Source organism: Chamaea fasciata, unplaced genomic scaffold, assembly GCF_029207755.1.
Source record: "Chamaea fasciata isolate MVZ Bird 193981 ecotype frontalis unplaced genomic scaffold, bChaFas1.0.hap1 SCAF_2, whole genome shotgun sequence".
Classification (NCBI taxonomy): domain Eukaryota; kingdom Metazoa; phylum Chordata; class Aves; order Passeriformes; family Sylviidae; genus Chamaea; species Chamaea fasciata.
In genome coordinates this window covers 59,880,050-59,907,797 of record NW_027094087.1, presented here as the reverse complement: position 1 = coordinate 59,907,797, position 27,748 = coordinate 59,880,050, and the positions used below count along the sequence as shown (strand labels likewise).

Genomic DNA, 27,748 nt, shown 5'->3' with positions numbered 1-27,748 from the left:
AAAAAATCACTAAGCTTGATCACACTTCTATGGGCTCTTATATTCACAAAAAAACTTCAGCATGATTTTATCCTCTGAAAACATATTTATTTTCTTTTGGACAAAATTGAATGTTTGCAATAATTTTACTAGGAACACTTAATAGCATAACGATTGAATAGAGAAGGTTGGAACAGCTAATTTAATTTTTTAGGTGGCTCTGAAAATCCCACGTGAAGTATAAAATTATGTAATACAGCCTTTATTGCAGCCCATGACACTCAGACCATTTACAATTTATATTACCTGCCAGGCTTGGCCTAGTCACTTCAAAAAAAGTTAGAAGTGAAGATAATTTGGTCCATAATTAAATTACAAACCTGAACTTTATAATAATGTAGTATGCAATGTATCCTAAATAGTGCCACAAATCACATCTCAAGTATCCTCATAAAGATCCATTTGATAGACTGCATAATGGACTTCTTTACTGATTTTTCCCCCCATCTAGGCAGTATCTTGAAGGAGGTATATTAGATTTCCTCAGCTGAATAAGAGGCTAGCGTAAAATATTTTGTGAGAAATTATTAGCAACATGTAATCCACAATAAATTGATGAAGCAAACTGCTTTCCTACTTCTTATATCCTCATCTTTCATAGGGTGACTTTGAAAGCTTCAAGAAGGAGAATGGCGCTATTCAGACCACAACTATTTCTGAAAGTCCTTAAATATAACTAGAAAAGAGAGAAAATTAATCCATTGCATGTTAAATGTTGTTTGAAATTTCAAAAAGGTATGACTCATATATCAATAATAGGACTGTGACATATACTGTCCTCAGGGATGCCTTTCTTGTCTGTCCATTTTGGAGTAAAGACAGTTATACATGCAGGTTCTTCTAAAACTTGCAGGATCTTGCTTTGTTGTTTACTTCAGTAAAAACTCTCATGTAATAAGAAAAAAGGTATTGTAGTATTTTAGACACAACTGTGAGTGGAAACTTCATTTCAGCTTGAGTCATCTAATTAGATTGTTTTTAAGTGTCTGGAAATTACTGCCATGCAAACATAAAGAATAGCTCTGAGCTCCTTTATGTTTCTCTAAAATCCAAGGGGTTTTGGGGGTTTTTTTGGTTTTTGGGTTTTTTGGTTTTTTTTTGTTTTTTTTTTTTTTTCGTTATAACTGCTGCAAGATACATATTCCACTGACACTTAGCACTGATACCATTGTGCAAGTGTGACAGTCCAAGACTCCTAGTGATAAGAAACTGGGATAGAAATCAAGGATATTCTGGTTTCCAAAAGCATTTCCGCTGGTAACAGAAATGAATTGCAAGAAATATGACCATAATACTTTCCTGAAATACAGCCATAATACTTTTTATATAAGAAAGGGAAGAAAAGAACAGTTTTCTGAAGACTCTAGTTCAGATAATTTTAAGATACAAGAAATATATGTGCCAAGAGGTCTGATGAGTTCAGCTTTACCAATGTTGTGATCGAAATGGTTCAAAGCTGCTTGTCTTTACAGACAATTTGACATACTAGGCAAGACAGCATTTTAATGATTTGTCCTAAGTCCCTCTCTACTTCTGCCAAAAATATTACACAAATATTAACTAGCACGTGCTACTTGTCTGCCAGGGTGCCAATGAATGATGGAAAATGATTGTTTTGAGTACTTCCAACTGTATGTAGCATGCTGGGCAGTCAAGACAGATGAGAGCAAGAGCAGGGCTTTAGAAGAGACACATCATAAGAGAAGTGGTATCATACATTCTTAAAGCATCACATGAGAAAACTGGTCTTGTTACCAAAAAAGAGCCCAGGGAGCATAAAAGAAAATTACTATCTTTTTAGCACTTTCTTTGTTAAGGACAATTTGAAGAAGTGGACTCTCTGAAATGAGTTACCTCCTCTTCGTTTCAACAAACCCCTTTCCAATAATAAGGAATGAATATGAGTAGATATAAGTGAAAAAAAATAACTATTTTCTAACAAGCAAAACAATAAAAGGCAAAAAATAATCTATCTAGTGAATAATCACTAGGTAGAAAATGGTTAATTATCACAAACTCCAGGGGAACAAAAAAAACACCCAAAATGGTTCCAAATCTCTTGCAAGATGGTGACCCTCACTGATGATGACTGTGTGTAGGGAGACAAAGGGAGAATGGTGTCAGACCCTTTCCAAAGGCACCCATGTGACATCCCAGCTACTTAATTCAAGGGTTTAACTAAGGTTCTTTGCTCTTGGTAAATGCAAAGGAGACAATCCCAACCAGATATTCTCAAGAGGTAAAAAATATACAAAAGTTTATTGGTAAACCAAACCATAGGAAATAAAGGAACATTGGCAAAAGAGTAAATGCAACATAACATCACTTAGCACAGCACAGACTTAGCCCCTGAACATAGAAAACCTTTACACCCACTCGATGTTATGTTCTGTGAGAAGAGAGTTAGAAGAAGAAGAAAGGGATAAAAACAGAAAGGCAGTAGAAATATAGAAAAACAGTCATAGCTCCCAGCTCCTGGCTTGCAGCGACATAAAATCCCAAGACTATGGCAGGGCTAAAAAACAAGCTTGGCCTGTGGTCAGGCTTCTAAAAGCCTTGGCCCATCCAGGGCCCTTCTCCCAGGTGGGACTTACGGTCTCTTGGCGTCTCAGGGCAGGGGTCAGGCAAGCCTTGGGGCTCCCCTGAGGGACAAACCCTGCGGCGCCAGGGGGTATCGGGGACAGGGCACCCCCTCACAAGAGCAAGCCACCCACCCCCTACCACACATCCCAAGCTTCCCAAGATGTCCCGGAACAGATCACTTTTTCCAGTCACGGGTGATTGTGTGGTGTGGGAAACAAAGGGACAACAAGAAGGTGGCAAAAAAACTCTCCCAGGAAGGTAGGAGCAAATGCAGGAGCTCTAGCGGCCGATGAGAAGTGCAGGCTGGCAGAGCTCAGCTCAGCCGGCTCCTCCGGCGGCCTCCTCGGCCCTGCTGGTGCCGCTGCCCGCCCGCCTTGGTGTGTCGGGGCGGAGCGCTCTGTGGGCACGAAGGCTGGGTCACACAGCCACGGGAACCGGCCCACTTGGCCAAGTTCCCTTCAAAACAGTCTGCGCTTGCAAAATGCAGTTTTCCTGAGTGGCTACTCTTGCAAGCCCAGAAAAACAAACAAAGCACCAAACAAGCCAAAAGCCAGCTGCCCAAAACAAGTGTCTCTGCAGCAGAGCCTCCGCCCTCAGCAAACACTGCTGTGCACAAGAGCAGGTGGGCTCAGGTGCCCCAGCCTTGGAAAGGGACCGGGGGACGGCACCTCCCCACTGCCCTGCAGTTCCAGTTCTTGTCATGCTGGGTCTTTAAAAGACAGTAACACGTCTTTTGTCATAGATATGGAATACAATAACCTTCTGTGTTACCCACGACCAGCACTTAGCCTGAACTCCATTCTCAGAATCTCTTTAAACAGATTTGTAACAAACAGAAGTTATCCTGATCATGAGCTTAAGCAAAGGAAAAATTCAATCCTTTATGAAGATTATTCAAACCAAAACTCCTTTTTGTCACATTTTAGTAGAATTATAATTCTGTAACCTTTTACAACTAAGTTCATATCCAGAACCATATATCAGAAAACACCTAATACATTTTTCTCTTGTAAGAACTTAAGGTTATGTCTTGGTTTGGGAAGACAGGTATCTGCCAGGTAAAAGCTGGAGTTTCCTTTGAAATGGAGAGTGTAAACCCCCCTCTTTTTTTTTTCAATTATAAATTTACAATCAGCGGCTCTTAGGCAAAGATTTGGGAAACAGGAATAGCAGTTTTTTACTAGTATGTATTACAAAGCAAACAAAAAAGCCACCACCAAACAACTACAGCATTAATAACAAAAGAAAACAGTACTGTTATAAATGATCAGAGCCAATTTCCAAAATCAAAGATTTATTTAACAAATTTGAAAAGCAATTTCAGAAAACGCCACGATAAATCAGGACAACATCGATCGAATGTTGGGTGGACAATCCGGGAGCAGCAATGGGTGCCCACAAATTCGGGGTCTCAGGGTAGGTGTTTTATACCATTTTTCTGCCCTGAGGCAAAAGCAAGACTATTACAAAGAACGTGGATTTGCCCAAAGAACATGACATCATGCAAATAATACAATCATTGAAATGTCCCACACCCCGTGAGGGATGTTTGAAAGGGCTTCCTGAGGAATTGAATGAAAGTCCGAAAGAAGAGTCTCTGAATCTTCTGTTGGGAGGCTTCTGCTGATCTCCACCCAGATCGATATCAGATCTTCTGATTAACTGTGAAGACGTGGTCAGCCCGTGATTAATGGGCCGTTCCCCCGTTATTTCTCTGGCAAATGTCGAGGTAACACCTTTGGACTAAGAAAAGACTGTGGAATGTAAAGAGACGCCCTGGAATTGTTTCCAGGAATCCAGGGTTTTTACATCCCACTACAAAGTTTAATACATACAATTTTTAATACACGAATTTAATATAGTACATCTATTACAGTACCAAGAACCTTGAGGGCTTTGTTTCACCAAACCCAGGGCAGTTTGGTTTTGGTGCCCCTGCAGAATCTTCAGAGCACCAAGCTGAAACAGTGGAAAGTCCCGGGCTGGTAGCTGGGATGGCAGTGTCCCGGCAGGCAGGGGGTGCAGGGTCACACTGTAGCAAGAGGAGCAGCGCCGAAGAAGCCCAAGGCGAGGCAGGACGGGCCCAGCTCCCGGGTGGCAGAGAAGGCTCAGGATTCAGGCTGAACCGGTGATAGTAGATTTCCCAGGACTGGATCCCTTTGGCCACAGTGAAACTCTTCCAGACAGCAACAGCCCCGTCGTTCTCTCTCCCTGAATGCCGAAAAAAGAAACAGCCCGCAGCTGCCTCAAGCTCTGTCCTTTACCTGCGTTATCTCCCCCTTCCAACTTTGTCCACCTCTTTGTTTTGGCTAAGTACTCTCAAGTATCCAACACTTGGTCTCCTTGGTAACTTACGGGGAAAAAATTCTTTAGAGAAAGAAGGAACAAACCTAACCCCCAACAGGTTAGTATCGTATTAGCCAGCAAATTTTCAGTTCTTTCCTTTTTCTGATTATCGTGATCTTCCAGGATAGTTTTAGCTATGGATTTTCATTTTTCCTAATCTATGCTAGAAACAGCATGTAGAGATGACATATGCTACTACAGTGGCAGTGACACTGACTAAATGACAATCAAATTATGTGCAAAAAAGCCAAAATAATTGTTTTACAGAAAAAAACCCAAACCTAAAGCAATTTTTTTGTCAATAAAACTTTATTATTGGAACAGAGTATGAGTTTTCTCATAATGTAACATAAATTTGTTAATTTATTAGTATGATAAACTTAGAGATAAGTTCCTTAGGAAACTTAATAGGCTAGACTAGATGAACACTTTGAGATTTTATCTTCCCATTATCCTAATAATGGAATAACATGTTTTGTGAGCCAGCCATGCTGTGAAAATTAAGTAAGATCTTATCCACAGGTTACATTTAAGGATATTACATTGCAATAAATTAAAAATATTAATGACTGTTGTTGCAATATAAAATTACAACTGTAAAGATTTTCGTAGATAAAAACAAGCATCAACTGCCTCTATAAGACCCGAAGACAGGCCACGTTTTTCTAAGGTAATTTTTATTTGCATTATGAGTTAAGAGTCATATATCTTTCTGTAACTCCTGTACTAAACTTTTTTTAAGATACTAGGAAAGGTATAAGATACATATTCACTTGGTACAACTTACAAATAGCTATGCAAGTTTGAGGGATTTAGGCTAGAATCTCCTGTTTGGGGCATTTCATGGGAGAAAGAAAAAGCCATTTTCGTGAAAAGACGTGCCATTTGCTTGCCTCTGTCAAGCCACAGGAACTGAGGCTAAGAAGGTCTTCCTTGTTAGCATACTTAAATAGAGTAGTATTAAACTTGTATAATTGCTTTGTAAAAACAACAACATTGCTGACAAAACCTTTCATAACTTTTATGGGACAGTTCAAAGGGATGAACCTCTTGAAGAACAGTAAATTGACTATTTTATCTTCTTATAGGAAAGAACTAGGTGTCCCCAAATGAATTATGGACAAGTGCCTAGACGCAAAGGCCAGCTTTGAAATACTTTGCACAGGAATGTATTTGAAAAACTGCCTCTCTGGAACAATGAATATTAGGAGGGTATTTTTTTTTTTTAAAGTCATGAGTTGCAGTATATTAAAAAAAAAGAGAGAGAGATGGAACAGAATGCTAAAAGCCTAAATGAATCTATCAATCTAAAGGACTACTTCTGCAAATATCCATGGTTAATGTTATGCACTTATTTTGTCTCAGACTTTTATATTTGAAAAATTCTCATTCCAGAACAAAAAATAATGCAAAATGTCAAGCTATTTGCATCTCCCAGACAACATGCATGCTATGACTAGGTAGAATCTGCACAATTTTAGTATTAGTGATGCATTTCGTTCTCACAATTTTTCCTCAGTCATGATTAATCTTGGTAAACTGAGCTGTTGCAACAGTGTATTTTTTCTGTGAAACATCTAACAAGGACAAGAGCGGTAGTATAAAATAATAATAATAGATCAAAAGTACTAACATTTACTTTTGGCTTAGTAAAACTGTCTGATAAATTATTCCCTTCAGTGTTTCTCTGTTATTGCAACACAGTACCTTGAAAGTGATATATTGGCACAAGCCATTGTGTTCTTCCACAGTGCAATTAGGAGGTCCATTTAAACAGCTTTATCATATGCACACATAGCCTGATTAATTTTCTAATCAAATGTTCCAGGAAATCATTAACCATGACATTAAACAGTGTTCTGCTAATTATACTCTCCACAAAGAATTCCAATATAAATTTACAAAACATCTATATAAAGGTGCCAAAGGATGAACAGTTTAACGTATACAAATAATTGCGGCATCTACTCTGTGAGGCCCCACAGGCCTGCAAAGGTCGAGTCGGGCTGAATTCCGCTGTTTCACCAGAACTCTGTGTAGTGGCAGATGTTACATTTTGTAGGTCACTGCCTGTGTAAGTCATGGTGAAGGACGGAATGACAGAAGTTTTTTTTTGGTTTAGGAAATACTCTAGAGATATAAATGCTGAGTATCAGCCTTACTTTTCTTAATGATCCCTAACACTGAGATTTGGAAATAGATTCTCCCCTACATAAGTCTCCAGTTTACGTCATCTAACTACTCTTAATTTAAAATAAAGACAAATGCAAGGTATTGATTTTAGTAATGAGAATTCAATTGCCTTGTAAACCATATGCAATTTGCTTGTTTACAGCATAATGAAATCTCTATTTATGTATTTCCCCATAAACCACAGAGTCTTGCAGGTCTTTCAGTGATGGAAAACAACAGATTGCATTAAACAAATGCTGACTGTAGGTACACCTGTTCTTTTGGCCTTGGCAGCAGTTATCAGCTCTTCCACACAGACTGTGTCCATCACAAAACAGAAACTCGGACTCAGGACTGTCACTGTTTTGGATAGGGACTAGGTCTCTCCTGTGTCATTCTGCCTTCTTAACCGAATACCGTCAAGTTGATATAAAAATGAGAAGCATTGATTATATATAACATATATATATGTATGTATGTATATATAGGCATATATTGCTCTCTACAGCTACCAGAAAAAAGGTTCTGATGGAGGTGGGGGCCAGTCTCTGCTGTTACTGCAGTGACAGGACCAGAGGAAATGGCCTTAAGCTGATACAGGGGAGATTCAGTTAGATATTAGAATTATTTTTTTCACTGTTCAGATAGGCAGGCATTGGAATAATTTGCTTGGGGAGGTGATGGAGTCACTATCTCTGGAGGTGTTTAAGAGGTATCTGGATCTGGGTGATTTTGATCCGGATTTTTGGACTAGATGATTGGAAAGGTCTCTTTCAAACCCGATGATTCTGCAATTCTATATAATAATGTATACTTGCATATAAAAGTCAGTGCTCTAATTATATAAAAAGGTCATATATAAATAGATAAAGCAATTTTTACCTGTCAAATAGTGGCTTGAGGTATGGAATCGGAACTTTTAACAAAGCCACTTGATGGAAATCGGTATCCTAGGCCAAACAGGTGAGGGACCCCCCCCGTGTTCAGATCCTAGACAGACAGGGTGCAAAGAAGACAGGATTTGCACGATAAGGAAGTAGCCTCTCCCTTCCTCTCTGTGTGTGTGTGTGTGTGTGTGTGTGTGTGTGTGTGTGTGTGTGTGTGTGTGTGTGTGTGTGTGTGTGTGTGTGTGTGTGTGTGTGTGTGTGTGTGTGTGTGTGTGTGTGTGTGTGTGTGTGTGTGTGTGTGTGTGTGTGTGTGTGTGTGTGTGTGTGTGTGTGTGTGTGTGTGTGTGTGTGTGTGTGTGCCCCGGGGGCGGCGTTCCCTCAGCCCTACGGGACCATCCCGTTCCCTGCGGCCGCAGCCCCCGGCCACGCCCTCGCTGCGCGAGGCACGCGCGGTCCGGCGGGCGGGGCGGGGCCGGGCGCGAGCCTCTGACTCACCGCAGACGGGCACGGCTCCCGCCAACCGGGAGGCGCCGCTCCCGCCGCGCCGGCGCGGATTGGCCGGGATGGGCGGGCGGGGGCGGTGCCGGCAGTGGCGGGACGGTTCAGACGGCGGGGCGCTGCCGCGCTCCGCCAGCCGCGGCCGTTGGGAGCGTTGGCCGTGGCCCCGCGCTGCTCGGGCGTGGCCGGATTAGGGGCTTCTTGTCGCTAAATCCTGCGCTGCGGTGAGGCCGCGGCTTTAGCGCTCAGCCCCCCTCCTCCCCCTGCGGCGCCCTGCCTGGCCGAGCCCAGCTAAGCCGCGCTAATCGCAGGCGCCCAGCTCGGCCGGGGCCGCCGGGCCTGGGCCCGATCGCGAGCAGCGCTCTCCCCTGCCCATCTCCCTTCCTCGCCCGTGCGCGGCCATGGAGCCGCCGCGGCCGCGTTACTGCGCCCCGTCCTCGCCGCCGGGTCGCGGCGGGCGGGAGAACAAGGGGCTCCGTCGGAAGGGCCCGCCGGGGGCCGGGAGCGCCGGGGGCCCCGAGGAGGCGGCAGACAGCAGGAAGCCCAAATTCGTAAGTACGAGCCGGTCCTGCGGCGGGGGCGCCCGAGGAGTGGGACCTGCCGGGCCTGTGCCGAGCGGTGACATCCCTGTCCCCTCCGGGGCCTGCCACTGACCCCGAGACCGGGGGACTGAGTGGGAATACGTGGCGCCGTCAGGTTCAGCTGAGCTTCGGAGGCTGATCCCTCCTGGTCCAGCCCACCTTTTGCTTGCACGTGTGAAAGGATGCAGCAAGTTTCCAGGTCTCTCCCGAGCGCTTCATCACAAGGCTTCATTGTCTTTACTTGCTGCGTGACAGCTGTGGGTGGAAGGAGAGTGTAGAACAGACTTCCAGTTCTTGAAGGGTGTTACTTCTAATAGGACTGCGGTGTTATTTTGTTTGTTTTTTTTTAAACTTCAGCGATATAAACTCTACAGTGAAAAAAACGATTTTTGAATTTAAAGAACATAGTAAAGTTCTCCTCCGTATGCCTGCTTTTACAGGCTTTTGGCTAGCATGCCAAGAAATTGGTTAACTCAAGATGGGTTATAATTGTTCACGATATAATGTGTCTGCAAGATGTGCTCTAAACAAAGAGTACCCAGAAATAACCAGTTTTTGTTTGGACATCATGAAAGTTCCAAGCATTAGAGCTGGCACCAACATATATTTTACAGGCCTTGTATCCACAGAATCAGTTGGGTTGGAAAAGACCTCTGGAATCATCGAGTCTAATCTATGACTGAACACCACCATGTCAACTAGACCATGGCATCAAGTACCATGTTCAATCTGTCCTTAAATGCTTCCAGGGATGGTGACTCCACCCCCTCCCTGGGCAGCCCATTCCAATGTCTAATCACCCTTTCTGCGCTGAAATTCCTCATAATGTCCAAACTGAACGTCCCCTGGTGCAGTTTGAGACTGTGTCCTCTTATCCTGTCACTGATTGCCTGGGAAAAGGGGTTGACCCCTATCTGGATACAGCCTCCTTTCAGGGAGTATCGCCACATGCAGAGGAGATGCATCCTAAACTCATGTTTAGGTAGGTGATGAATGTTGTTCCTTGTTCAGCTGTCCCTGAGCCCATCTGCTCAAAAATGTATTTATTACATAATTACAAAAGAGATACCATAATACTTATATTAGACTCTTGATTCTAAGGCGTATTGTTCAGCACTTGAGTGTCTGGCACTTGTGCACAGTTTCAAAAAAGTTACCCAATAAATGGTATCAAACAGGCTGGCAAAGAGCTGATCTGGAAGGTCACAGCTTGCTCCTGGAATATTCCTGTTTGCTGCAATCTTTTTGTATTGCGGCTGCAGAGACTGCTGTTTGAACCACGTCCCTGTGCCTTTCTCTACGTGTTAGAATGGGCATATATGAAACTGACCAAGAACTATTTGCTTGGCTTAGTAAGTGGCTGTGTATCCACTGGGGACATGTGCATTTTAGTCATGCAGGTGACATGGTTGGACATGTGTAAGCCCCCTCACTTGATGAGGCTTTTAAAAGGGCTTATGGTTGTTCCTGTACTCTGAGTTAGATGCACTGGAGAAATAGCAACAAGATATTCTCAAGAGGTCAAAACAACAAAGAAGACTTTACTGGCAACCTCAGGAAATCAAAGAACTTTGTCAAAAGGTTTAGTGCAACATTCAAACAACGTGAAATACATCTCAAAGCATTAACTTAGTCCATTCAACTTGGCAAACTTTAAGCCCGTTTGATTTTAAGTTACTCTAAATTTCCAAGAAGAGGGAATTAAAAGAAGGAGGGAGAGGAAGATAGAAAAGAAGGTATAGAAAAGGACACGTATAGCTACCAGCTGCTGGGTTCCAGCAGTGCTCTGCTGATAGAAATTCCAAGAGGAGGTAGGGTCAAGACAAGGTTGCCTCGTGTTCAGCTTTAAATACCCCATTGGCCTTCAGGGGCTCTTCCCCTAGATGGGACTTCTGTTTGTTGGGCCACTCAGAAGCTGGATTGGGTACTCCAGAGGCCGGGTGTAGAGCATTGCCTCCTCTGTGCCAGGGTCTGGCAGGCACTGTGGGGCTGGGATATGGACCCCTGGAGTAGGGGGCGTGTGCAGAGCAGGGCAAGGCCCGACCTGCCCCTTCCCCCACACACAGGTATCCCAAAATATCTCGTGACACCGGATCTTCCCGGCTCACAACATGCTTTAGTATATGATCTCCAAGGAGGACCCTGTGTGGTCTGGCCATTGTAAAAGATTGGATAGTGTGGCTGTATGACTTGAGGGTTGGATTATTCCTTTCCTGAGTGACAGAGATGGATTTTTGTGACTAAGAGCTCTGGATCAAGAGGTTTTACTTATTACTGATACTGTAATTGCCAAGTTCTTATGCAGCTTTCACAATGGTTTTCATTTTTCCCTCTAATTGTGTGCTAAAACAGAAGTAGTGTGTTGCTATCATGGTTATTTTTGCCAGGCAGTACAATAGTTTACAGAGAGTAGTAGAACATGGATAGATATGTGATAAAAGTCATTGAGGCTTTTTTTTCTTGGATGAAATCTCATCTTTTCAGTGAAAGAAGGCCTTTTCTTTGGTGCAGGTGAGCTTGTTTGGCGTATGTCTAGGCTTCCCAGGCATTCAAGGGTGATTTTGATAATGCTTCCATATAGGCATCAGCTGGTTTTTTTTTGAGGTCATGGTGTTGAGGTCACAACTACAGAAAATAAAAGGGGTTGGATTTGGTGTTCTGATTCAGTTTTATAGGGTATATAATAATCTTGTAGGTAGGTGTAGGTTTTGATAGGTTTTTTATATTGGCCTCTTCTTGTTCCCCTGCCCAATTTCTCTTTAAGTGGGGATAGATGAGAATGTCCCTAATTCATGAGAATGCTTTGTCAAACTGCAATTTTCAAAAGCATTTCACCCTAATGATAGTCCTATTTTTCATCTTTAAATAATGTCTTAGTGCAAAGATTTTATCCTTGCATGTTGATAGGAACTGAAGAATTATGGATTGAACATGGATTGTATTCTAGATGCGCCACTAACTGTCTGGCTGACCCTATTGCTCTCTACAACTGCCTGGAAGGAGGCCGTAGTGAGGTTGGGAGGTCTGTGTCCTCTTCCAAGTAACAAGTGACAGAACAAGAGGAAAGGTTCTCAAGTTGCACCAGGGTATATTTAGATTGGGTATTAAGTAAACTTTCTTCACTGAAAGGGTGGTCAAGCACTGGAAGAGGCTGCCCAGAGAAGTGGCTGGGTCACCATCTCATAAGGTGTTTAAAAGATGTGTGTAGATGTGGTACTTGAGGATGTGGTTTAGTGATGGGGTCCTGGCAGTGTTTGGTTTATGGCTGGGACTTGATGATCTTAGAGGTATTTTCCAACTTGACTTCTTTGCATCTAACTCTTTCTGTAATACATCTTCAGTGTAATTTTATTAGTGAAATTAGTTTTGTGTCAGAATGTGTAAAGCCTGGCTCTCACCCGTTTGGGCTCTCTGTAATCCAGTCTTAGATTCTGCCTGTGCCCTTTTCTCTGTTTGGGGTACTCAGAGTGCCATCCCTTATGTTACCTGTTATATTTCTATCTGTGTACACTCATCAAATTAAATTAGCTGTTGGATTTATTGACCTCAAGTAATAGAGATTATGTGAATGTAATATTTCTCGGTGTTCAAGGCCTGAAAATAAGTTCCAGGTTGGACCCTTCCAGTCAATGCAACATATTGATCTGTCATTGCAGATATGCTAATCTGAAAAATAATTTGATTCCCTGACAAACCTTGAGGTGAAATTGGATTGCTGGTTGACAAAGGTGACATCATTAACATGCACCTTTTTTTTTCTCCCTTCTAAAGTTCTTTTTAAACTTAAGAAAATACTGTTTTTTAAAACCCACTGCATATGAGGGGTGGAGGAGGGAGAAAGAGGCATTGGAATCAGCCACTATAACTGTTTAGCCCTGTCAGGTGAGGCCTTGAAGGACTCCTGAATAAACTAGCTTCTCAGAAAAAGTGAATGAGTTTTAAGCTTCAGTTGTCTCAGTTCTTTGGGAGAATCATTTTGAACATTTTTTTTCAAGGAGTGATGACTTTGTTCAGCAGGTCCAAGTTTTTAGAAGAGTGGGAGTTTTGAACGGGTAAAAGAATTACTGTGGTACTTCAGCTTACTGAAAGCTCATGCATCCGCCCTTGTGGTTTAGGACCTTGTAGAAAGAGGAAATCTATTGAGGGATGGCAGATGCTGTACCTGTTCTCTATGTATACATTGACTGAACAAGAAACTTCTGAAGTCTACTGGAGCAGGGTGGGGTAAAAAGCAATTGTTTGCTTCTTCCTCTCCTTGATTCCCCACCTGGCCTTAGAAATAATTACAGTGAGTGCTACATTGTGTGACTTCCAACTGCACTTAACTGATACTACATCTTCTAGACACTAGTCCTCTAAAGATCAACTTCAATTTCTAGCTCAAATTAGAGGTGTTTCTGTTAATTTCAGTATACCATTGACCTGACTTCAGTGACTTTCAGGTTATGTTTTTGATTAAGTTCTTTATGAAACTTATGAGTCAAGAAGGGTTTCTTGTTTACACCAATCTGTTAAAAATAGACAAATTAACAGTTGCATTTAACAGTGTCTATAAATCAAAGAAGGATGTAGTTAAGAGGAAAAGCACTTCCATTTCTCTGGCATAGAGTAGAAAGGTAAGACCAATCTGTGTCAATATCTTTAATTACAAAGTGACTGAATTATTGCTGCAGTTATGCTGCAGTGTAAGACCTTGAATCTAAATTAGTCTTTTAAAGAAATGATTGCTAAACAGATGTTACCTGAAACACTTTATCGTAGCTTTGTAAAATTGTAAATTCCTCATGCTGTTATTTTTGTTGTCATGAATTAACGCTGTGGGTTATGATATTAAATTTTAGTGCTGTGTTCTAGCCCTCTGTTATATGATCTTACCTGTAAGCACCAATTTTGAGTTTAACTCATCAATGCCTAAAGAATATCACTGTGTACAACCTATCATGCTAAGGTAGTTTTGCTCCTGATCACTTTCCAGACTGCTTTACAAGCAGCAGAGTGTGTGATAAAGCCATTATCTAAGTGGTGAAGTAGTATATTGGAAATTAAAAGCAAGAAATGCTGTGCAGTGTGTAAATTGCATTTTTAGACTGAGGTAGCAAAATTACTGAGGGAATATTGCTACAAAGGAGATCCTACAGTGATAGCGTTCACTGTAATCATCCAATTAACTTTTCTCTGAGTCTACAGGTTTCCTTCAGTCCTTGATTTGGTCTTCTCCTTGTGTTTCTGCTGGAGAATATCCTTTGGGGGGAAAAAACAGCTAGTGTTGAATGTTTTTTTGGTGATAATATTAATGGCAATATGTTCTTGCTCACTTTCACATTTACAAAGGTGCAGAGGGGATTATGTGATTATATGAACATTCCTAGTCTTCATTAGTCTTGTTTCAATTTTCAGGCATAAACTATCTGATTCTTCTAAAACTCATCTTGCTTAAGCCCTTATTTTTTCCATTTTTTTTCTTTTCTCATAGCCACATGCAGGCTGGAAGCTCTTTGTAATTTATCAAAGTAACTATGCATGTACATGGTGATTTGGAGGGGTGTTATAAGTGGGTTTGTTTTTTTTTTTTCATCTGTAAAAAAGGCAAAAAATGAATATTCAAAAAAATCTGGACTGTGGGTTTTTTTGTGTGTGTAGGTGTGTTTTTTTTTTTTTTTTTTTTTTTTTTTTTTTTTTTTTTTTGAATACTTCAGGGTGGTGGAGGGCATGCATGTTGAAATTGTTGTTTAGTTGCCTGACATCCTGTTATGTTGCATGCCTAAAACCCCTCTCATATTGGCAGGGGTGTCTGACACTATACTTTGTCTGTCTTCTGCTCCATTTATGATCAAAAAATCATATTTAGTTGGTCCTTCTGTCACACTAACAATGCCCATTCCTGCCAGGCATGATCTGAGTTCAGGTATCAAAGAATCTGTATTTAAACAATCTACTTTCGTTCAGAAAGTTAGATGAGCAACATCACTTTGTGCTTATGCCATGGTGAAAAGACCACTTGTGGAGAGTGTAGGTGGCTGCCCCTTTTGATGAAGTACCAAAACTCTTAGATGACACAGACTATTCTCAATATTGTCCTAGGCTAGTCTTCATTGGTTCCAGGCCACACTGACCTGTAGTGCTGGTGTAAAAAATGTTGAAGACTTGGAATCAGAGTGCCATGTGAGATGTCATTCTCCTGAATTCTGATCCTGTTTGCCTGAACTGCTTGTACCACATCTAGAGAGAATTTTGTCTGTAAATATGCAGATGTAAAGATAGGGAAATAGATGTAATGACACAAAAGATCAGACTAGTACTGTTGATCCAATTAAGTGGGATTTGTCTTTGCTTTGCTTTGCTACCTGGACTTGACTGGGGTAATTATATAGACAATCCCTCAAGTTATTAAATTCTACCTAGCAGATGAACTTCAAATATGTACTGCTGTTTGGATCTGCAATCTAAGATCATCTTCTTGTGTATTGATACCTGGCCAACAAGGTAATGTTGCCCCATCACCCTCCCTGGTTTGCCCCCTTCTCCCTTCCTTCCTTTTGATGCCGTGGCAAGGAGATAATGCTTGAACTATGCAAAAAGCTGTAACTATGCAGAAAGAAGTAGTTACTTTGTTACAGGGTACGTGAATGAAGCTCTTTTTAGAAATCAGCAACTTTAGCAGAACAAGCAAACTGCCCAAAGCAAACCGCTGGCAATTGGAGCAGACAAGCTTAGAGAGCGTGCTCAGAAACAGGTGAAAAGTTCAAGCCTGAGGAAGACTTTGGAGCCTTCATCCAAAACAACCACCAGGAGGCTCATGCAGAAACCACGCATGTGCTACAAGGGCTTATGTAATGATGTAATTAGAAAATATGTTACAATATGAAGGTTAGGAAAGTATAATATGCAAATTAAGTAAAAAAAAGTTAATACTTTTTTTACTTACGGAGTACTGTTTTCTTGCCTAGTTTTTGGGCATCAGAAGACAATAAGATTCTTTACTGTGAATGTATATGAAGGCAAATAGTATTTGGCTTCCTTTAGCTGGGTGGTGTGAAAGTTGCATCACACGTTTTCATCTTGTGTGACCTTTTCAAGAGACACAATGCTCTATCTGTCTGAGGAGCAGTCATCTTGTTGCTATGCTTGTGTTGAGAAACTCAGCCCTTGTATCCTGTTCTGCCTTTCAGCTTCTGTTTAAGAATCTCACTATCCTTGGAGTTTTGCCAGCTCATCACGAACACTACCGCATGCTGCGTGTGTGTATATCCTCTGTTTTATGACATTGGTTATTTAACAGTATGCCTGGGGGACATCATCTCCTATAAGGGGTAATTCTGCCAGATTGCTTGCTTTCTTCAAAAATGATACACCTGTGCATTTCTTTTTCATTACTTAGCTTTAAGTGATCTGCTTCTACTCAATTGCAAGACAAAATGACCTCTTCCTCCATGTCCTAGACTAAAAACAAAGTTACACTGAAAAATGTAATTTTAAAATTTAGTTTATAAAAGTGTTCGTATATCTTAAGACTATGTAATGGTGTTACTTCTGCTTTTCTAACTGTAGGTGCTACTGATGAATCTCTCCTTCTGAACTGTCCTAATTAACTCTTTAATTTCTTCATGCTTTCGTATATCTCTGACTAGAAAATATGATGTCAGCATACTTAAAATATTGATGATTTGTGTTTCAGATTTGCATATCTACTTTCTACAGGATAAACAGACTAGAGGAATACTTGTACATAGTTCCTATGCTTTCAAATCAGTAATTTTGTTATTGTGAAGTAGTTAATGGAAGACTCAGAATAGTATATAAATATTTTCATCCATTGCAAAGCAGTATTCTGTAAAATGCTTAATGTTTCTAGCAGTGACTGAATATTATAGGAATATTACTTAAGTCATATTTATCTACTTGTGGGCCCGTGTTTAAGGCAACCTGCTTACCTGAGCAGAATGTGTCTTTTGTGAATTGCTTTATCTGAGCCTAAAAATAGAAAAATGTCCCTGTGGTAGTAAAGCACTCCTGCCTCTATCTGGTCTTTACCTGACTCCTGGTCTTGTTACTTTTCACCTTACTAGAAATGCATTTGTTTTGTTTGGCCAGTCAAGAATGAAAATATGCTCTTGTTCTTGTGTCACAGCACTCCTCTAAATGTAATGCCATTAAAAGATCCAGTGTGGTAAGTTTCTTTGTTGTGGTTATTGTTGTTAAGACCACATGTAATGTTGCACAGCTCTGTATCCTTGAATGCTATAGAAGACCAGTAAAGCTGTCAACTGACTTTATTTTGTATAGCCTTGTCAGGAGAGAAGGATGTGTTGAGGGAGAGGAGAAAAAGAGAACCCCAGTTCTGTTTTATCCAACTCCTTTGACTGAGAAGCACTATAGCATGAAGTTCACTAAATGAGTGTTTAGAGATGTCTTACAGCAAGTCATTCAGCCTTTTAATATGGGAGTGCTGAAAAAGCTGAACATTAGGTTGTAGTTTGCATGGAATTTCTTTTCCTTATAATGTAGGTCTCTAAGTATGTCACCAGTGTTGATATTTAGTGCTGGTTAAGTAGATTCTTAAGAACCTGACTTTAACACTTGCTTTCAAACTACATTCCACAACATTTGATGAAAAAAATACTGATATTTTTAGACTTCCTCACTCTAGGTATCCAGTAAGACAAGGATTTTGAGAGAAGACTCATATATCAAGTTTGTTATACCATTATGGTGCCCTTAATTGGTTTTGTGGTAGTCTTTTTTTTCACTAATTAGTCAGATGACTTGAGTCAGTGAGGTGTTCTGATATACAAAATGCAAAATTTTTCACTTGTTATTATAGTAAATTGTGCTGCTGAATCTCACAACTTAAATGAAAAGTAAAATACTGTCTTGAGCTATCCCACTAACTTCTGTCTTTTTCAAAGAACAAAACCAGAATCTGAAATTGCCTGGTTACCTGCATGATGATGGTGTCTTGTACAGAGCAATTGCAAAACATCCAACATCTGTTCTTAAGCTGAAATGAACCTGATGTTGCTTTCCTGCATTTTAGTGGAGTTTACATGAGTTTGATGTGAATCTTGAATTTCCACTCAAAGCATAGAATGTAGGTGGTTCTCATTCTAAGCAGATTATGTAATCTCCTGCCATGTTAGAGGAGCTCCATGATGGTATTTGTGCATTGCTTAAGGCTTAGTGGTTTAAGTCATCTGTATGAAAAAGGAATAAATTTTCATATTCTTCTCTACCTAGCTGCAGTGTCATACCATGTATGTTAGTGTTTTCTCTTGTAGTTTCGATCACTTAAGGATAGAGGTATTATACCAAACCTTGCTAAATGCAAAGTCATGAGCTTTTGCAAATGACATCAGTTAACACTTTTACTGTGTTTGTAGATATTTAGCAGAATGGGAAAAATAAGCAATAAACCCCAGCTCTATAGCAGTGTGTGGGACAAAAGTCTGATCTGCCCTTGTGGCAGGAGAACACCAGTGAGAATTTTGAGATACAGATCTTCAGTTTCCTGGCTGGATTGCAATATTTTCACTTAGTTGTTGTTTTCATTTAATACAAATCTTCACCTATTAGAACATGGAATGGAATTATCATAAAGGTTCAGTAGTGACCTAGCACCTTTTCTAACATTTTTTTTTTTTTGCTAGTAGAACTTAGTGTGTCACTGAATACTGTTTCCTTACACCTAATTTGTCTTTTATTTTTAACTTCATAACCATTCATCAGACACTTCTTCCTCAGTTTCTTGATACTCTTCAGACTAGAGCTATTGTGTGATAATATTTGACTTAACACAAATTGTTCTTTAATTCTGAGGGATGAGCCAGAGAAGATGTCAGACGTAATGATCACAATCATAGAACCATTAAAGTTGGAAGCCTCTGAGATTATCATCATTAACCTAGCACCACCACTTTCACTGCCAAATCCAAGTGTTACCTCTCTGCATGCCTTTTGAGCACCTCCAGGGATGTTGATTCCACCACTTCCCTGGGCAGCCTGTTCCTGCCTACCCTTTCAGTGAATAATTTTTTCCTAATATCCAAGCTAACCTCCACTGGTGCAACTTGAGCCCATTTCCTCTTGTTCTATTGCAGGTGAGACTGACCTTCACCTTGCTCAACCTGACCCTTTCAGGCTGTTGTAGAGAGTGGTAGCCAATTATTGTTGACTTGGTGAAGAGTTTCCAAATCTGGTTAATTAGGATATGATCGCTGACAGTTGCTGTAGCTGTTGCCAAGCTGTGCACGCTAGGCAGAGAGGGGAGTGTAAGAGAAGGGTAAGAGTGTGTCTAACTATGTGATTTCACATTCTTGACATTTTCCTGCCAAGCCTGTTCTTAACTTCTTCATAAAAATGTTACATGGAATCCCTGCAACACTGACCCATCAGTCACCAATGTTCTGGTGCTGTTCTTTGGTTTTGTGCAAGAGCTGTACATCCTAGCACTTGCTGTGTTTGTAAATGTGCAATGGAGAGCAAATGTTGGTTCAGAAACTGCTGGTTTGGGTGATCTATAGATTTTTTGGATGCTACTGTTATTAAATGTTTAGTTCAGTTTCTGCTCACAAGTTCATGTTCTGCTTGTCACAGAGGCATTACCTGAGACTATTCAACAATGTGAGTAGTTAGAGTGTTGCAGGTCGATGGATAGTTTTGAACTGTTGAGGAGCTCTGAGTTCTTCTATTGAGTTTGAAATTTCTGATGATTTGTTGTTGGTCTCGCCACAGCCATCTTGAGAAGACACGTCTAGTAGCTGAATTTTGAGCAGATCATCTGTATATTTAGCTGTAAAATATAATTGAGTTATGAAATGTAATAAAACACAATTTGTTTCAAGCTGTGCTTGGTTCATATTCTTCTGATATTCTATTGGAGGATTGAATGGAAGATTTTTTTAAAATCTGTATAACTTGCTGTGCATTGTAAACAAGCAAGGTACAACTTGCCAAGGAACTTGGTTCATTTCAAGTGTCAGGATTCAACCTGTTTAACTTCCATGTGATTTTGAATAGAAGTAACTATAACTGAGCTTTTTTTTCTTTGTTTTTAATTGAATAATTTTGACATGACTACTTTCCTGTTTGATTTACAGCACTTAAATATCAAGACACTGACAGATGATGTGGTAAGACAATTTAAGTTTTGCTTTGGCTGTGCTGAGCAAATAACCTTACTGCTAATGCAATAGAATATCCTTACTAATACAAGAAACTATCTTAACTTTGAGGATAATTTAGTTAATTAGCAAAGTCTCACTGAACTGGTAATTATCTGTAACATAATCAGTATGAGTAGCTAAAATGTATGGATGGCTTTGAAGTATGCTCTAATCATAGCTAAATGAGCCTGACACAGGTAATTGTGCCAATCTACATGCAGTATAGTTAAGATCTGTGATTGCAGGTTTAATATTTAAGTTACTTAGGCTGCATGGCTAGCTTAAAATAACGTGTTTAACAAAGTAACATTTGCTTGTAAAAATCATTAGTGCTTGTTCAAACTGCCTGAAGTATATTCAATGTCATGTTTAACAGTGTTTCTCAAATTTGATCAGAGATGAGGTTCTATATCTAACAACAAACCAGATTTTTTTCTTGTTCTTGAAGTTACCTATTTCACTGCCTGTACTATTCTTTTGTAGGTAATAATATTTTTTCTTAAAATACATTATTTTACAAAATCTTTGAATTTGCCTAGGAAGTAATATTTTGTCATCACCTAAAGATCAGTTGTTATGACTTCAGTGCTATAGACAGTTCTTGCTGAAGTACTTCTGTGTGTAGCTGGGAGCTGAAGTGCAGAGAGATTTATGCTTATCAGTCCTAGTTTGACTTGAATCGTGTGTTTCTATTTCTTTAGCAGAGTTTCATTGGATGGAAATTCTTATTAAGAAATTTGAGTCTGAGTGGCTGATAATACAAGTCTGATTGTATAAACTTGTGTTTATCTTGGAAAGCTAAGGAAATGCTATCAGCTCTCTGAAAGCAAAAGTATTTTTTGGTAACTAGAAAACAAGTTTTGATAGTGTCATGTAGGGGTTATAGTTGGGATGCAGAAGATCTTTCTGTTTGTTTTTGTGAGGTGCTTTTTTTTCCTGTTAAAGAGGCTAGACTGCTGCTTTATTGCACTTGTATTTTACAAAGCCTATTGGACTTGTCCAGTTTGTAATCATAGCCCCAAAAGGTCAGCAGGTTTATTGTGGATTTTTGGGATAAGGACAAAAAGCCTGTTAGGTCTGTAGTAAATAAACTTTCCCCCAACTCCTTAAATTTCTCAGAGCCTGCTGAAGGCTCATTCACAGAGTAATGAGACCATATTTGCAGAGTAGTACCAAATTGTTCATATGAATATATATTTTTAAAAAGGGAAATGACAGCTATTTAGCAAAGGGCTAACAGAAAAAAAAAAAAAAAATTACAACACCACAGTGTGTAAAGGGGGATATTCTGTTTACTTGCAACATCATCTTGGAATGAGGGTATGCTTTCAAATGGACACTTTTTATCCCTCTGTTTCAGTTTTCTGTTGGTTTACTCTTTCTCTGTGTGATTCTGGGACAAGGACAAAATTTGTAGTAAGAGAAGGTAAAGAAATTAAAGGCTTAAGATTACTTGATTTTGTAGCTTTCAAAGAAATTATATATTTCCTTTCTTCTCATGGGCAATCACTTGCGTGTTAACTTACTGCTGCATTATGCTTTATTAAATATTTGTATTTCCCAACCCATTTCTTACAAATACAGTTGTATGTTGGTGAGCAGGAACTTTTTTTGTTTTTAAATTCAGGTATGTTAGCAGCATGTTGAGAATCTAAAATGCGGACTGCTTTTCAGTATTTAAATTGGATTATTTGTGAGATGCTGATGAATTGTCTACTTATAGTGACAAATCCTCATTAAGTTCAGAAACGTCTTGCTTTTTACACATGTGCTTTTAGCTTGTTTGTTTAATATCTGCAAAGATGGCAATTTCATTCTTGCTCCACAGAGGGTGAAAAGCAGGTAGCTGAGATATCAAATTATCTCTCTCAAGTGCTCCACATTCCAAGAATCACAGAATCATCAGTGTTGGAGGGTCTTCAAGATCATGTAGTTCTACTGTTAATATAGCACCACCATAAACACCCCTAAACCATGCCAAGTGCCACATTCAGATGCCTCCTGAACACTTCTAGAGATGGTTACTCCATCATGCTCCTGGGCAACTCATTCCAATGCCTAACCACTCTGCCAGTGATTTTTTTTTTTCTAATGTTCAATCTGAACCTCCCTGGGTGCAACTTAAGGCCATTTCATCTCATCCTTTCATTTGAAATGGCAAAAGAGGCCACCTCCCACCTTTCTAAAACCTTCTTTCAGGTATTTGTGGAGAGCAATGAGACCCCCCTGAGCCTCTTCTCCAACATAAACATCCCCAGCTCCCTCGGCTGCTCCTCATAGGACTTGCTTTCTAGACCCTTCCTTCACCAGCTGCATGTATGTTTAAAATTTTACTTCTTAAAGTATGGCCAGACTTCCTGGACTTCTTTACCCTTCAGAATTGACTCCCAAGAGGCTTTGTCAGTCCATGTCCTAAAAAGGCCAAAGTCTGCCTCCCAGATGCCTAAGGTGGCAGTTCTGCTGGTGCCCATCCTTACTTAGTTCAGAACTGAGAACTTTATCAATTTTGTGTTTGCTGTGCCCAAAATGGCCACCATGCACACCACATCACCCACCCACTCGTCCTTTTCTGCTCACAAACAACAGATGTATTGTGACAGCTCCCTTGGTAGGCTGGGAGGGGATTCACCTGGCACCCCGAGCAGGGACCTACCTCCATTTTCTCTGTCTCTTGGGTCCCCTCCTACCCGTTGGGGTGAGCATCTTCCACTTCCTGAGATGCAGTTTGCTGGCATGCCTGCCTCAGCGTTGGCAGAGAGAGAGAGAAAGACTCAGACATGTTAACTAAACCTGCATATTAACAGAATTTTATTAAAAGTTATCTTATGTAGACAAAAAAGAAAAGCATACTAAAGTTCCTTAGACCATCAAATTGTACTGATTTTATAGCAACTACTCTAAAGATTAGAAAGGCTGTATAATTTTCAGTATATAGAGAAATAAGATTCAGAGTGAAATATAGTCTACACATTTAGGATGTGATTGTGCACAGGTCTAAATTCTATAAATTTTAGATTGGTAAAATAATCCCTGAGATTGAGTATATTAGGAATAAGAAGTCATTTTATCAAAGGGATTCTTCTGTGTATCTTGGTTTATGCAAGTCTTGCTCTTCCTAAAAGCTTCACTGCTAGCAGAGGAATTTCTCACATGCTAAGAAGTTAATCTTGTAGAGCAATTTGACTGTCAAAGAAAGAATATACTTTTTTTAATCTTCTGGAGCTTCAAGGAGGAAAAATATGTTAAGAGGTCTTTGACTCAGAGTCATTGGAAGTAACTTCTTTGATCTTCTGAGAAGTATTTCTGCTGGTAAGTGGGTTGCTTTAAGTTCTGAAGATACTGCAATAAATTGTTGCAACCCAGTTCATTGTATCTGTTTCCTATCCAGTAGGAATAATAATTATTTCAAGTGAAGACGCAGGATTTGTTCCACTTTGTATTCTCCTTTTGTTCATTCCTGTGTTGTTAATGTTCCCCTAAGTCTTTGTCATCTGTCAGCATCAGGGTTTTACAGCAGACTTTCATGACTGAGCTTTTGGCTTCTGTGACTAAAATGACTGGCAAAATGTCTGGGAGGCTGAGCTATTCTGTAGTGCTTGAGCTGATTTTTCGGATTTGAAAATGTGTTTACTGAGTACATAAATAGCAGGCAGTCAAAAACGTGAACTTGAAAATAAAGGATGGCAGTACTTTTTGTCCTAAATACCTAAAAGGCAGAGTGAGAAGAACACCCAGAAAAAGAGCTAAAGCTATAAGCAGTACTCTTGGCTTTATACCTTCACTCAGGAAAGGAATATTTTGTACCTGTATATATTTCACATCAGAACTCTGCTAAAAGATTGTGCTTAGTGATCATCATCAGTCTAGATGGTTCATATATATATTTATATATATGTTAATGTGTGTGTCTCCTCATGAGAATGGGAGTGGAAGAAAGGCTGTTCAGTACTTCTAGTAACATATTTTAGGTTAAACCATAATAATTCTGTAATGCCCTGTTGGAGCGGTTTGAAAGCAAAACAAATGAGAGGCTCCAAGTCAGAGATACAATTTAATAGAAAGAAAAAAAAAAAAAAAAAGGAAAGAAAGTAAAATAAAATAGATGCAATAATAAAAAAGACCACTGACAGAGTCAGACTACAGCCTGAGCGGAGTGATGGAAGCAGTCCAGATGAGGTGGTCTTCCTGAAGCAGTGATCCTGTAGAAAGGTCTGGTAGCTCGGGTCCTCTGGGAATCCAGTGGGTAAGCGCCCCTCTGGTGTTCAGAGTCTCAGCTTATATCCAGGCTGGAATGTTTGGTTCCTCGCTCTGGGTGGAGCATCTCACAATGAGATGGTGAGTCATGTGATAAGGCCTGATGGGCCCATTAACAGGAGGTAGTCCAGGAGGGGGTTATCTGTGAGCTGTGTAGCAAAGGTGCTGATGGGCCCATTAACAGAAGATAAGCCAGAGTGGAGGAGGCAGGGAGCCCTGCCTCACCTGGTTTCAACAGTTCATGAAGATGGTGATAGAATATACTTCAACCCAGGACACCTGTCTTCATAATGAGGTATCAGAAGTTGTGTCCTCAGAAAGACAAGCTACGGAGAAGATACCTGTGTCAGGGACAAAAGATGGATCTAAGGCCTGACATATTTGGTCTGTGATTGAGCACTTCGACAAGATAATGTAGAAGAAGAACTTATTTTTAGTTGGTAGGACTAACCTTCAGAAATGAAATTATGTATCAGTGAAATTCATCCTGTGAAAGTGGAACAATAAAGCTGTTGTTGGCATGGAGGTGTGATCATGGGCCGTTGTGACCTTGTCTCATGTGTTGGCCCATGTGCGATGATGTTGAAACTGGCCACTCCTGAGGGGGAGATGTAAGGTGTGGTTCCGGGGTGGAGGAGAGAATACCTCATGATGCACACTGTTTTCATTCAGGGGATGCCCTGAAGGTGCACTGCCCTCCTGCCCCTCCCACTTAGGAGGGGCGCTCTATCTCCTTCTGCTCAGCAGCTTCTCCAACATTCAGGGGTTGGTATGTATTGATTGCTAACACGACTAGTAAAATTGACTTGTTTTGCTATTCTGACTGTGTCTTTGAGTTTTTTGTGCACAGGCATCCTCCTGAACCTCTAACAATACTTTCCTACATGTTTCTTCCCTCCCCCTTTCATTCTTTCTCCTCCAGGCTAATTACAGTAGCCTTTGAGAATTTTAAAGACTTTGAATAACCTCTGAAGACCCTTGAAATCAACCTGATCCTTTTTTTCTGGGAGCCGGCATGTTGTTGCATATGGTTCAGACCTTGTTTAAGGTCAGACTCTTAATTAAGAACATCACCCAGACATTTGCTCAAAACCTGGATAGTTTGGAATGGAGGAGTATGTGGGACTGTGTGGGCCGGTACCTAGGGCAGTGGTCTATGTTTGCAATTTACACCTAGCAAGTGTGTAATCCAGAAAAATTAGTAAAAGTTTTGGCCTCGGAAAAGATGTGCTGCCATCCTGGCAACCCACTGCACTGTGTTGGGGCCTGGCCCATGCCTACTGAGCCATGCCCAGCACTGCCCAGTGCCCTCAGGAAGGTCTCTGAATCTGACAGTGAGACACCAGGCCCTGCAGCCGCTCCAGCCACTGTGTCAGGCACTGTGGTTAGCTCAACCCTGATGACAAACAGTGGCACTGAAGCAGAGAAACAACATGTGCTGGTGTCACTTGCCCCTGTACACAAGCAGAAGAAGTGTATGTGAAAGTCACCTTTCAGCAGTCGAAGAGAACAAGGAGGTTGGAGAGGGTGGAGAGGATGAAGTAGCAGAGCCATCACAAGGGCCATTTTCAGTGCTGTTACAAGGCCATCACTTACAGTGATAATGAATGTGTTTTTATACATGCATGTATTTAATTTTCGAGGAATTTCTTAATATAGGAATAGGTGATTTAATGTGTTAATTAAGGGGGAGATGAGGAAGGCAGGGTGGCAGTGAATTAACACCTTTCATTCCTGCATGCATAGCAGCTCTGTTAGTAGGTGATGTCTTGACAGGCTGTAGTGCCAACAATTAGTCTAGCAGTAACTAATCCATTGATTGCTTCATTATTCAATATATGTTCTTACAGAGAATGGTATTAGAAGTCATCACTAAGATCAAAATGAGAGCACAAATAGGTTTACTTTCTAGGGGCCTGACTAGATAGTGTGAATAACCAGAAAGTTTGTATTGTGGGTCTCTGTGTAACTTTGATTTTTCAGGGCCATGCTGTGGGCATAGAATCACTTTCTTTTATCATCGTCTCTCAAAGAATAATAGTCAGCCTGTGAAATAAGCCAATAAAACTTTGCCATTCATCCTTGATGGTTGCTTGATTTTGGCTCATACAGATATTATTCTTACTGTCCCAGAGCACTGTTCCTGTATGCATCTATATGTATCCATTGGTAAAATAAATACCAAAAAATAAAAATACAAGGTCAAACCTGCTTTAAACTGTAGGGAAACTTTGTATCAAAGCTGAGCTTAGCTGTAGCCTGTTGGTTAGCCTGATTTAAAATGTTTTGGTGTAACATGGAAGATTATTGAACTTTATTGAACTTTTTTTTTTTTTTTTTTCCTCTTCCTTTTCCTCCTCTATGCACTTGGATCGCCAGCAGCATCAGTGGTAGATTTCATTATACCCAAGCAATGAAATTTCTATTCTTTCTGGATAGTGCTTTCTGTGGACCATGAAATTATTTGCCTGTATGGAATACTGAGAGGTATTAACTTTTCTGAAGCACTATCAATGTATAATTCAAAAGGGAAGTATATGTAGAATATCCACACTGTACTGCTGTGCAAGTCTTGTTGTGAATTCCCTTTTATTAATATATAGGAATCTTCTTTTTAGGCTACATTGTTTTAAATTATTGAAAGTAATTAGTTTGACACATGTTTAAATGTGCGTATGATCCTATTATCTCAATTTGTCTTACATGTTCTGCCTGATCAAATATATTCTAATATGTGCTTTCCTCCTCTAGGATGAGTGGTATAGGATTTGGTAAATATGGGGAATACAAACATTACAGCATAATGTTAATGATGCAAAACATCTACTATACATTTGAGAGAAGCTTAGAACCAAAACAGAAACTAAAAATGGGGACAAATTAAATATCTCTTTTCAAGGAGGAATAGGCTCGTCTCCCTGAATAAGGGCTGTATGTTTCTAGTGGACCTCTGGGACTGCATGGGGTATTTAATGGTGGTTATGCCTGGCCAGAACCACTGTTGCTGTTGATCTGTGGAGGAGGAGAAGGAAGAGGAGACACTTGGGAAGCACAGACTGTAAAGAAAGGACTGAGATTTTTCTGGAGATATTGGAAAAGGAATTCAGCACACATCTGTCTTAAACCTAATTTGTTCTCTGTTCACCGATTCATGGCCTGAAATAAGCCAAATGTCTTCCCTCTACACCTGTTTCAAGTCTGCCTGTGAACCATCACAAACACAATGACT

General features: G+C 40.3%; 1 protein-coding gene across 1 annotated transcript in view; it reads left to right on the top strand.

Annotated features, from left to right (window-relative positions):
• The first annotated feature begins 8,926 nt into the window (after positions 1 to 8,926).
• The window catches only part of DIAPH3 (diaphanous related formin 3), a 208,593-nt gene continuing 189,771 nt past the window's right edge, over positions 8,927 to 27,748 (top strand). Inside the window, exons 1-2 of the mRNA XM_066176252.1 lie at positions 8,927 to 9,076; positions 20,200 to 20,232. Of these exons, the coding sequence (XP_066032349.1) occupies positions 8,927 to 9,076; positions 20,200 to 20,232 (183 nt within the window). The remainder of the gene's footprint in view (positions 9,077 to 20,199; positions 20,233 to 27,748) is intronic.